The 12,717-nt window shown below is 41.1% G+C and overlaps 1 protein-coding gene across 1 annotated transcript; it reads right to left on the bottom strand.

Moving 5' to 3' along the window:
- Positions 1–2,546: 2,546 nt before the first annotated feature.
- LOC124124403 (scavenger receptor class F member 1-like) lies at positions 2,547–10,421 on the bottom strand. Its single transcript, XM_048394951.1, has 4 exons — positions 10,394–10,421; positions 9,901–10,236; positions 4,170–4,278; positions 2,547–3,118 (listed from the first exon to the last, which is right to left on the bottom strand). Exons 1-4 carry the CDS (start codon positions 10,419–10,421, stop codon positions 2,866–2,868), a joined length of 726 nt encoding a protein of 241 aa, XP_048250908.1. The 3' UTR covers positions 2,547–2,865.
- Positions 10,422–12,717: the final 2,296 nt, after the last annotated feature.

Genomic DNA, 12,717 nt, shown 5'->3' with positions numbered 1-12,717 from the left:
AGGAAGTGAGAGTGGGAGTAAAAGCCTAAGTGTGATGTGGAGAGGGGAAACTTTGGGGTAGAGATGTTGTCAGGTTTGAAGTAGAAATTGCACCCTGATGTACTCAAACATTAATTCACTTTTAACAAAGTTGATTTACTCTCGTTCCGTACATGTATGATCTGTTGTTAACGCGTGAGTCATCAGAATAATACACACCATCAATCTCAGCAAAGGTGAGTGAGTGATTTGAGTTTTACGCAGCTTTTAACAGTATTCCAGTTATATCGCGGTGTGTCAGCTTAATGTGGGAGGAAAGCCCGAAGTGGTGCAGGTCTCAGACGTTTACTACTTCGGTGAAACCCACGGGCACAGGTATGGTGCTGACAAACCTAGAAACATCATCAGGGCGAACCAGGATTCGAACCCACAATCATAGGTTTCTGGCGTGTCCATGGGACGCAACTCTGCACAGCGAATCGCGGCGCCCAAGACGGCTGGGCCAACCATGCAAAGGGATCACATGCATTTATTATGTTTTTCACGTGGATGTCCAAAAGATGCAATGCATACATTCCGGATATTAGGCTCATTTCCACTAGCCACCTTGTATGTATTTTGTTGTTAAACACCTCACTCAGCAATAGTTCACCTATGTCACAGCAGTGTTCAAATATTCAACTGTGGATTAGCAAATCCAGTGATTGATATATGGATCATTTGGGTATGATGACACGAATCAACTAAAAGAGTAATCAACCCGATCCGTTAAGGGACTCGTTCGACCATAGGTTGCTAGGGGTCTATTGCAACCAGGGATATGCATGTGTGGACTTTGAATATAACCTTCCTATTCAATGTCGAGCCCAACAACACACACTCAACAGCGCGGTGAATGAGAACAGTTCATGCATGAACACAATGCGGACAGAACACAACATCAACAGACGTGGGTATGCCTGTGTAGCGATACATGCAGACAGGTTGAGCAGGACGCGTCTGTGCACAACATCAACAGACGTGGGTATGCCTGTATAGCGATACATGTAGACAGGTTGAGCAGGACGCATTATGTGCACAACATCAACAGACGTGGGTATGCCTGTGTAGCGATACATGTAGACAAGTTGAGCAGGACGCGTCTGTGCACAACATCAACAGACGTGGGTGTGCCTGTATAGCGATACATGTAGACAGGTTGAGCAGGACGCGTCTGTGCACAACATCAACAGACGTGGGTGTGCCTGTATAGCGATACATGCAGACAGGTTGAGCAGGACGCATCTGTGCACAACATCAACAGACGTGGGTATGCCTGTGTAGCGATACATGTAGACAGGTTGAGCAGGACGCATCGTAGAATTGTTTGCTGGGTTACCACCACATGTTACATAAAGGTAATGAACGTGGAAGTCCAGCATTTCACAAATTGTTTTCTCAGAAAACTTCAATTTATGACAAATTGTCCTGAACCTCTGAAGATACGTAACTGTATCTGTGGTCTCTTCGTTTTATAACAAAAGCTCCACGGATCAAGGAACGAAGTTTTTCCTAGCCTCATGTTTGTCATGTGGGATTGTGGTGTATAAAGTTGAAAAAATCAAATGTATTGACAGAACAGCATTTATTATTTTCTGAGATTGCATAAAGTCAACAAATCTTTGAGAATGCACATGTTTTTAGTTTCAAATACTTTCTGTGAATATAACGCAAATCGTTCTTGGCTATGTTAAGGATTATGGTTTGTTCTTGAGATTTGGTGGTACATTTGCTGAAAATAAATATCATAACATATGATAACATATCCTTGATACATGTATCAGTAGGCGACCCGTGAAGATCCGGTGTAGAATAGGTCTTCAAAAACCCATGTCACCGTAACGACGACGTAAGAGGCAACTATCGAGATCGGGGTGGTCAGGCTCACTTGACTTGGTTGATGCATCGCATCATATCCACATTGTGTACATCGATGCTCATGATGTCAATCCCTGGATTGTCTGGTCCAGACTCGATTATTTACAGACCGCCGTCATATAGCTCGAATATTGCTGAGTGCGGCGTTCAACAACAAACCAACAAACCGACAGCCAAATCATCCAACTTATTGACCTGTAAAGGGTTTGGTTTGGTAAAACTCCTTTCAACAAATAACACGTCACCTTACTTGATTCATATTTGTGTAAAGGAACATGCTTTATCCACAAACAAGGCCAAGCTGGCGGGTAACAGAATATGAATAAGCGCTGTACAGTCTTGAATTGCAGAGACACGGAAATTAATAGACAATTATTAATGTTTTTTACAAATATTTCCGTGAGTCGGCAAATGAGTCTCAACATACACACATGTATACACTATTTCCAGAGGATAAATGATTGAGAATCACTGTACAACCAGTAGACGCGTGAACGTCTAACGCTGCAGTCAGCAATATTCCGACGCGTGAAGATTCGGGGTATAATAGATCTTCAGCAACCCATGCCTGCCAAAAAAGGCGACTAACAGGATCGGGTGGTCAGGCTCGCTGACTTGGTTGATGCATGTCATCGATCCCAATTGCATATATCAATCACTGGATTGCCTGGTCCAGATTCGATTATTTACAGACCGCCGTCACATAGCTTGAGTATTGCTGATTGTTGCGTAAGACAACAAACAAAGCAAACCTGACTCGCTGGGGAATCGAACCACCGTCTTCCGCTTTCCGCGCAGACGTTCAATCGAGGAATAATATTTTGTCAACAATTGACGTTTCGGAAATATTCGATTTCAATCCAGATGAGGGGCACGGGTGGCCCAGAGGTCTGAGGCGCCGCAATTTGCTGTGCAGAGTTGCGTCCCTTTGGCACGCCAAAAATCGGCGTTAAACCCAATTCACTCACTCTAAGCACGTGATATTTTGGAGTATATGTTGTCAAAGACAGCAGCAAGTTCCCGCCTGCCTACATCTGCAACGTCATAAACATCATCCGCTCCACCACCAGCTGCACCTCCACTTCCACAGTTTCCATCAGGTGACCCACAAGGCGTGGCCATGTCTTTCAGTGGTGTCTCAGAATACCATTCCAGCTCCACAACAGGTTCACCATCCATGTCGTCAACAGAGTCGCACACGACGTCCTCTGTCTGCGTGACACTGTGGAGTAAGAAGAATGCAAAACTATGTCATTAACTGTGGACATCCTTTTCAACATGAGCACGAGAATAGCCGAATGATGGTTTCTGAGACTTACGGATTGGGTAGTTAGACTGATTAGCCATACAACGACTTATGCATGACCCTAAACCCAAACACATAATGTATATAAAAATCATGGTTGAATTAATGATATGAAATTAGATGACGATCTTGCCAGTCTCAGAAGAGTTCAAGTGACCGTTGATTTAGCTTTATGATCAAGGGGGCGTGTATTGCTACTAGCTACAGTGGTGGACACAGGGTACTGAGCACACCAGAATGGAGATAATGCGTTGATGGTGCCTGACATTGTATCTCTAACTTTTTCTCTCAACGTTTGTGAAACATATCTTTACTCAAGTAACGTAGGGTTGCACCATAACTAGTTTATTGCAATTGAATGCTGAATGAATTGCCTGATGTTATGTTCAACATCTCACGCCGCGGGGTATAGTGAGACACAGCACCCCACGTCATAGTCACATTGATCTCCATGTTGGATTTAGATCATTTGTTTGGGCCATTTCTATATTTAGTGGGTTTCATTTAAGTTGTAAAGGGAAGTAACTAGTGTTGTTGTTAGTATCGCTTTGTGCAAGAGACTGGGCTGTGACAGGGGACTGTGGAGGATATAACACGTTGATTATTTAAGTAAATACAAAACTTGTAACCGAAGGAGTCAGACATTACTAAGTTGACCATTTGTTTACAGTTTTGCGTCTAAATATGAGTATATTTCACTGATGACTCTGAGTTGTATTACAGTCATTCAAGCCGCCAGGGCTACTTCAGTATTTGTGGCAACGGCACCCTTCAACTTCGAACAAGTGTTACAACATGTGACTAGAACAAACCCGACGAAGCTTCAGAATGACTTTGCGTCCTCAATCCTTGAAACCCACACTCCATGTTAGTCAATTGTTACGAAAAGCATGGTACAGTGGCCAGGTTGTGATTGGAATATTGCTGGCAGTATTGCTAACTTTGTCTCAGTCATCCACTCACTCACCTTTTTTGTCTGAAGCGTTGGCAATATTTGCAGCACAGAACCACGAACACCATCACCAGGAAGCTGATAGCTGCCCCAGACACTCCTGCAGCTAGTCCCACTGTAGCACCTGACACAGAACAATGCCAGTGTGAAACTTGATTCATTTCTTTAACTCTTGCACATGGAGAACGGCAAAACAGAAGCAAGTCATCACACTGAATTTTGAACGAGTGTAATACTAATTATAATGTATAAATACGACGCGTGTGACACAACAGGAATAGTGTATCCTATCGTTGTCCTGGCAAAGGATCGATGTGTTCACGAATGCCATGCTCATCTCTCTAGGGAGTTTACAGTATGGTCTTGAGGAGAGTAAGTTATCAATTAATTCAGGCGCCAATACATCCAGATTCACGACCATACCCGTAGTAGGAGTGTGCACATCCAGATATCGAGACTACTGTATTTTGGAGAGAGAGAGAGAGAGAGAGAGAGAGAGAGAGCGAGGGAGAAAGAGAGAGAGAGAGAGAGAGAGAGAGAGAGAGAGAGAGAGAGAAGAGAGGAGAAGAGACACTGATTCTCAGCTAAATGGTCTATTTCACATATCAAATGTTAAAAAATATATTTCTTGATATTGAAAAACTTAACTTATTTTCAGTAAAAACAGTATTCAGGCTTTCAGAATTAATCATTGGGGGACCCAAATGACATCAGAGTTGTTTTTAATGATAACGGAAATAACATATGTCAAATGTCCTGTAGTCAGATACGTTAGACTGCATGTTATCATTGCAATCAAAATATATTGCACAGCATTAATTAACTTGCAAAAAGGGCTATTGTCATTTGCATAGGACCACATATTATATCATTTTCAAACGAAGTCATTGCCTAAGGATCATTTGTCTCAAAACAGGAAAGTGTCGCGGACACCTGTTCAAGAAACACATTTTCTACAGATATAAGCAAATAATAACAGACACATATTAGCTATGAAAGTTTGTTCATTTTGCAAAAATAACTTGATAACAAACATTGGTACAAATATCGAACAAACTACATGCCAAGTCCCTGGCCTTCAAGAATTAGTCTACTGAGAACACAGCAATAATCTTCAACTGCAAAAACTGACGTATCTGATGTCAACCTGAATCAACAACACAAGTTCACAAGTGGCCGATCTTTGGCTTAAAAACGTCTGAAGTTTAAACATTTATATGAAAGATGAGGTTTATATTTTCTCCATATGACATTTAGCACAAACTCTAACATAACGTATCTGATGCTTTTTGAGGCATTGTGGTTGAAATCTTGGCAATTCGTAAAAAATACAAAGTGAATGTTCATTTGAATGCCTTCTCAATACGGGCGACGTCACGTGCAGCTACGTTGTACTGGCGCCTTGTTTTGCCAATAGCGACCGGTTCATCAATAAAGCAGAGCACATCGTCAAATTCTATCCAAATTTCATCAGGACGAGATGGCCACTTGTAGGTCTTGCCTTTGTCTTGTGTTTTCTCCATGAAAGTTATTTTGGTATCGCCATCATCTATGTCAACTTCGAGAACCTTCCCGATGAACCAGTTACCATCATATATGGCAGCCAGAAATCTGCCAACAACTGGGACAGCAGGTACATGTGGTGCAGCAGGTACAGGGGATTCAGAAGCCTGTGTGGGCTGCAGTACATGCGTTTCCTGGAATATGGTTTGGTCAACATGGTGACGGCGCCAACCAACACATAAATCATTGCCGCTCAGACAACCTGTACAGTAGCATGATACAGTTCTTGAAAAAAGAACCCCATTCTGCTGCATGACTGCGTGCAACTTCATTGTGCCATGTACAACCTTTGCGTTAGAGGTAGCTATGTCCTGTGCAGCCTTCTCTACTTCAGCAGTAGAGTAGAATCTGTATTGGATTGATTTTTGATTGTGTCTCGCCCACTCATAAAAATCGTGGGCATCTTGAATTGTCGCTTTGCCTTGTTTTACTGCATCAGATGCCTGGCGTTTACATGCACCTCCTAGTCCATCACATGGACCTTTCCCGTGTCCACACTCAAAATAGTTCCAACGTGCCTCAAGCCCAAACAGCTCCTTATGCTTCAGAATGACATCAAACATGTACCGATTTCTGTACTGTGATGACGGGCTATCAGTCCAATAGTGAACATGCGTTGCATCAGGGAAAGTGGTTTTCAGTTCAGGTAACATCCGTTTTAGGATTGTAAGTACCGCAGTCGAGTTGTGCTGATTGACGTCAGACACATAGATAAAGTTTTTGTGTACCAGTTTGTCCAACTTGTAGTAGACCACTACAGGGTGAAGCGTGACATTTGTTGGGTTCCAGTATGCACTTTGGATTTCATCCATGCTGGAACATGTAAAGTTCTCAGCAAAGTCCATCTGTATGATGATATGGCCATCTGGGAGTGTATCCTTCAACTCATGGATAGCTGCATATTGCGACTTTACTCTTCCAACGTGGTCACGGAACTCAGCAAATTCAAGTAGCATATACTTCTTGAAGTCAGTGGCATTCTTTATTATCTTCACGACCTTCATTTTCTTTTTCCCCTCAACATCCACACGCCTCCACTCATCATATTCAACGTCATCCTGAATAGTTTCCAGCATCTGATCCATTGCGTCCACGGATACACTGTCATACGCCATATCCGGTGATTTTGGAACTTGTAATCCAACACTTCTCAGACTTTTGAGTTTCATGGCCATATTCTGATGTTTGTTGCATAAGCAAGTGTTTCTTGAAATGTGTGATGTGAGCAAGATGTATCTGGGCCGTAGCCTACAGAATGATGCAAAAGACAGTTTCATATTCTGGTTTTCAATCTTGAACTTAGCATACACCTCAGACAGATAATCATTCATTATTCTTGTTTGATCTTTGACACCATTTAGGCTCTTGGAATCTGCTTTGCCTGGCATACATACGCTGATATCATCTCTCTCCATGAATGAGACAATTAGTCTCTTAATCTGCTCTCTTACGAGAGTGAGACGGGCTCTTCCTCGAATCTCTATTACCTTAGAGGTGGTCCGAGATAAACTTCTTCGTGACAAACCTGTAGCCTTGTTCAAACCCGACACACATCTGTACTTCTTAAGTACTTTCCCTCCAACAAGAGATGTCATCACATTCATTTTGCTTTGCTTTTTGTTGGCTGTGACACTTTCTTTAATTTCTCCAAAAAGGACATTAGCCATTGTTAATTGTCTAACAACAGTAGCTGGCAAGTGACTGGGACTCACACCGTTTTCCCGGAGATCATGTCTGGTTTTTGTTGAAGGTGTTGCTTCAGACTGTTGTTGAAGACTGCCTGTCGTCTGATCCGAGCTATTTTCAGTATTGTTGCGGCTAGTCTGTTTGGATGTCCCATACTTCGCCTTCATCCTCTGATATCGTTTCTTCCATTTCTGTTGCTTCTTTTTGTAGCTAGAGAGTTGTTCAGTCAACTCTTTTACTTTTGTATTTGCTCTTTTCAGTGCACACGAGCGTTTTGGTTTTCTCTGTTTATTTGGAAAAGTCATTTTGACCAAGAAAGGACCTGGGCGTGACCTTGACTGCCGAGATGCATCAGTACTGCTTGATACTGTGTCGACCTGGTCAGTTTCTGCATCAACGACCACATCTGTGACCTCAACTATGCTGGCACCTTGTGCTTGTTTCTGTGTTTTCTTTCGATCCCGGTATGCTTTACTATAGAGTTTATTCCTTTCACGAACTGCCTTTTTTTTCTTTGTTTGCATTTGATCAATTGGTATTCTGTACCCTTTGACTCGAGCACGTTCTTTGGCTAGATATTGACTGTCATTTCGTTTCTTTCTTTCTCGATACACCTTTTGGTTTTCTGCGTCTGTTTTCGCCATTTTCTAAAATCAAGCATAGACAAAAACATGCTGAAACAGTCGTCGAAGTGAAAGAGATGTTTGCACTATGAAATAGCCACCCTTTAAAAATGTTCATACTTTATTCTTTGTGAAATATGCTAATTTCATCAGATACGTTATAAAAATCATCACATACGTTAGTTGGTATTTAGGTGTTTAGACAGGAGCTTGAGTAAAATATAGTACTTTTCCTATCAATGAAATGCATACCGACAGAAAACATCAGTAGAATGTTGTGGTCTTCACTTCAGAAACATATCTAATCATTAAATTACATTCGTAAACTACGTTAGGTTGGCATCAGATACGTTAGGTTGGAAAACATGCTCTTTGGGAATTGCTAATATACAGAAAGGGATTCATTTTTTCCATCCTAATGAACAGAATCTATTTTATCAAATAATTATCACCTATGGGGTGGCTTTCAATTCAGATGACCCATTTACTAAGATGGCAAAGATTACTTACCAATTTGTGATGGATTGTTGAGAACCGAAACCAGGTTGCAGGACGTTCTTGGCTGAAAATCGGAAGTAGAGAGGTGGCACGGCACGCATGTGCATTGATAAGATTCAACTTATCGAGATTACTGAAGTTCGATGACCATCTTCCGATGTCGCTGGTGTTATCTAACGTATCTGACAAAATTGTATCTGATGACAACTTTGCGAATTGGTCAGAAATTTCGAAAGTATACTCATGTCAAGGTTTGGGATGGACATTTCTCATAGGTGACACGTTGTTTTATGAAAGTAACAAACACAACATCATATATTGTAGTTTATCAGGCGTGTGCGGCAATAAATCATGCTAACGTATCTGATGAAAAGTATCGTACCCAGCTGGTATAATTTTGTGATTTTGTGATTCATGATTTTTCTTTAAGTTTTTTAAGAAATTGATGATAAAAAGTGTTAAGACTATGCTTGAACAAATGATATCTGACACATTGTGTTATAATGTTTGTTTAGTTGGTGTGTGACTTCTTCACACAAAAGTGACCAACGTATCTGATGGTAAAATCGGGGACAGTAGAATATTGCTAGCCAAAGATATTTTATCAGAACCATTGCTTGAAAACTGCTGGTAATGATGATATATGATCATTACGCATGAAAAAAAAGAGTAAAATGCAGTAAAAATGTGCAGAATATTTAATTATTCAGTGGAAAAGTCACACACTGAGCACGGGGACAAGGCTGGGGACGACTTTATAAGCAACACTATAGACTGGTGAACATACAAACTGAACGAAGTACATCAACATGTGTATTCATTTAGCCGTTCAGCTTGCATTATATGATTTGTAACAGAAAATATAGTTTCAGCTAAGATATTAACCAGGTTTTCCGCAGGGGACAGCACAATTGTGTAATTTACCATTTAGCTGAGAATGAATGGAGAGAGAGGGGAGAGAGGGGGAGAAGAGAGAGAGAAGAGAGGGGAGAGGAGAGAGAGAGAGGGATGAGAGAGAGAGTTTGTATATCTGAACGCTTCAACAAGGAAGTGACACGTTGAGGGTATCACACGGCCATCATGACTTTCTCTCAGTTCCAGCTAATATCAACATACTATATATGATACCTCAATGATTGGAATGATTCATTTACATGAATACACGTTACTGACCGAAGATGATCAAGGTGTTGATTGTATATTCATGTATATGTGATTACCTGTAAACAGGCGTCCGTCTCACTCACTCGGTTACAGGACTACTGACACATTAAGCAATTTCACCGAGAGTATAAACTACAAGTGCTGATCGCCAAATAAATATCTACCATATGAATAGTCATGCCATTAAAACCTTTTTGTTAAACTATCCCTACCATCACAGCCAGTCCCGTAGTAGGAGTCCACACATCCAGACACACAGGAGGAGCCCAGCTGACAATATCCTCCATCACAACCACCTGGACATGCTGTACAGTTACCTCCTGGACTGTCACATGGTATGTTGCAGCTGGCGTCTTGATATCCTGGGACACATCCGTCAGTGCAGTTGCCAGAACCATAGCTTGAGATCACACATGTGTTGTTCCTACAGTTCTTGCTGCAGGTAGAGTTACATTTACGTCCGTAATACCCAGGGTCACACTCAGTGACGCAGTCCCCGGACTCTCTGTCACAGTCTGAGCAGTGATAGGTTTCCTTGCATGAAGTGGCTGAAAGTTATAGTACAGGTATTATTTAATTGTTATTTTTGAATATGAACATGAGTATGTCCCTAAACAAAAAGATAAAATGCAGTCGATGCCCTGATACCATGGCACACAAACATCAATGCAGTACCCGCATAGCCAGTACTTTATTTGTTCTTACAGGCATCACTGCAAACTGAGCTGCACATCTGATCATAATACCACCTGTCACACTCAGTGAGGGATTGTCTCGTCGTGTTGTCACAGTCCGATGTCAAATGTGCTTTTGTACTATTTTGTAACCGGCAGCTCATTAATTAATTCCTATGTCCTTGTCAAATTTTAATATCAAAAGAAAACATTCATATAATGGTACCGGTGACCTGTCGTCCAAGGCATAGCCCAGAGGCTTCACAGAAAACTATGATAGTTGAACCCTGGTGTATATTTCTAGTTTTGACAGTACTATACTCATGCTCAAAGTTTTCACCAAAGTGATGGGCGTATCTACATCAAGCTGACACGCCGTGATATAACTGAAATATTGTTCAGATCAACATTAAAACAAATTCGCTAACTTTTAAGAACATGCAAGTCCCGAATGACATGCATTGACCAAGTCAGTGAGCCTGACCACCCGATTCCGTTAGTCGCCTCTTACGACAAGCATAGTCGCCTTTTATGGCAAACATGGGTTGATGAAGGCCTATTCTACCCTGGATCTTCACGGGTCCACAGGAATGACTTACATAGTTCAATATAAGTAATATTTTTTCAACTTGACGTTTCTCTACTCGTACATTTATCAGGCTAGTGATACGTCGAGAAATATTAAAGCATTTGACACCCACAGGGTAATTACCGACTTTGAAAGTTTAATACCTAGTTCACAGAGCCACACACAAACATATGCATGCACATCGCTATATAAGTGAAAACAATCTTGAACATAATCCGCATTTTACGTCACCTCATACAACAATCCTGTCGCCATTAATATCACAATGCTAAAGTATGGATATTACCAAATATTAAGACCAGATCACCAATATTAGCAATAGAATGCAATACTTCAGCTTTCCAATAGTCGACTTTCGCTTCATGTCGAGCAATACTCCAGCTGCTAAAGCCTCTGGTGGTTGCATTTCACAACTTTTGAGATACAATCGAGCATACTCATTTTACCAAGATTTCAAAGAGCCTCGTTGATTGATCAAGGTTACAACACGCAGTGCCTAATGGAACTATTCAAAAAAGATTTCAGGAAGACACGTGGAGGATATTTCCAAATTTGACGCATCAGTGACAAACATGATGTCTGATACAATTCCCTAGTTTGACTGTGTATCATAGGCTCCCATGTTTCTTCAGGTGAACAGTTTACTTGCCTGTGCATGTGTTTGTGACGAATGCTACAAGTGGGGCAGGATACGCTCACCTATTCCTAACACGTGGTATCATCACTGTTTGATAGTAATTCATAAACACATGGCCATGACATAGTCAGAATCGTACAATCGACTCTGTTTTGAGAAGACAGTAATATTGAATATAGAAAGGGTTTCGTCACTTTCGTTTACCTTCAGTAGCAATTACCAAGCATGCTATCCACATCATCACCGAGGCAGCCATTGTGTTGACTGAAACTGAATTGAAACAACAAATAAGTTCACGTTGACATACATAATGCAACAAGACTATGAAGAGCATAACAACAAGGGTTGGAAAGTATCGGAAGTACGTCAGCATAGTAGTTTCCAATTGAATTCTTCATCATATTGTCATAAAGCTACTTTTACATGTATACGTTTACAAACCATCCGTCCTTTGAGACGCTGTCCGTCATTTGTAATAAAGTTGCTGACTGATGCCCAATGCGACATGCCACCTGACATGCATGTAAGTCTTAGCTTCATTAGAGATAGATGAGCATAAATTTATTCATGTCCATTCAAATGAAATTGTATAATATCCATGGCATGTATTGTCCAATCAGAATGATGTAAGTACTCCGGAAATGTATTCATCATGATGTATACAACTGTATGCTTGTACTTATATAAGTCGACTCACGGGACTCGAGACACGCTGTCTCCGGACCCCCGTTCACACTCTAGGACGACGCCTACCAGTGTCTGTTTGATAAGACTCTACATACAATAAGATTTATGTCTTATGTTGGATCTCATATGGTCAGTCTGTGACCTGGTTACACCATTACAGCTTCAACTATACACAGGCTGGTACGTGGCATTAAGTGACACTATGAAGACTCTGCATACAATAAGATTTATGTCTTATGTTGGATCTCATAGGGTCAGCCTGTGACCTATAACACCATTACAGCTTCAACTATACACAGACTGGTACGTTGCATTAAGTGACACTATGAAGCTGGGAATCAGGATGGATACTGAGCATGCACCACTGTATCGATTCTGGTGATTTATTAATATTCAGTGATATAATGTAATGTTTAATTGTGAAGTTTACATGAAATACACT

The sequence above is a fragment of the Haliotis rufescens genome, unplaced genomic scaffold (assembly GCF_023055435.1).
Source record: "Haliotis rufescens isolate VD_foot unplaced genomic scaffold, xgHalRufe1.0.p SCAF_134, whole genome shotgun sequence".
Taxonomy (NCBI): domain Eukaryota; kingdom Metazoa; phylum Mollusca; class Gastropoda; order Lepetellida; family Haliotidae; genus Haliotis; species Haliotis rufescens.
The sequence above is the reverse complement of the archived record's forward strand: the minus strand, read 5'-3'. Positions and strand labels throughout refer to the sequence as shown.

Coding starts and splice junctions, on each gene's coding strand:
- LOC124124403 (XM_048394951.1), bottom strand. CDS start 10,421: ATGTGCAGCTCAGTTTGCAGTGATGCCT. Junction 10,237..10,393: donor CTCAGTTTGCAGTGATGCCT/GTAAGAACAAAT, acceptor TATAACTTTCAG/CCACTTCATGCAAGGAAACC. Junction 3,119..4,169: donor CAACGCTTCAGACAAAAAAG/GTGAGTGAGTGG, acceptor CTTACTCCACAG/TGTCACGCAGACAGAGGACG.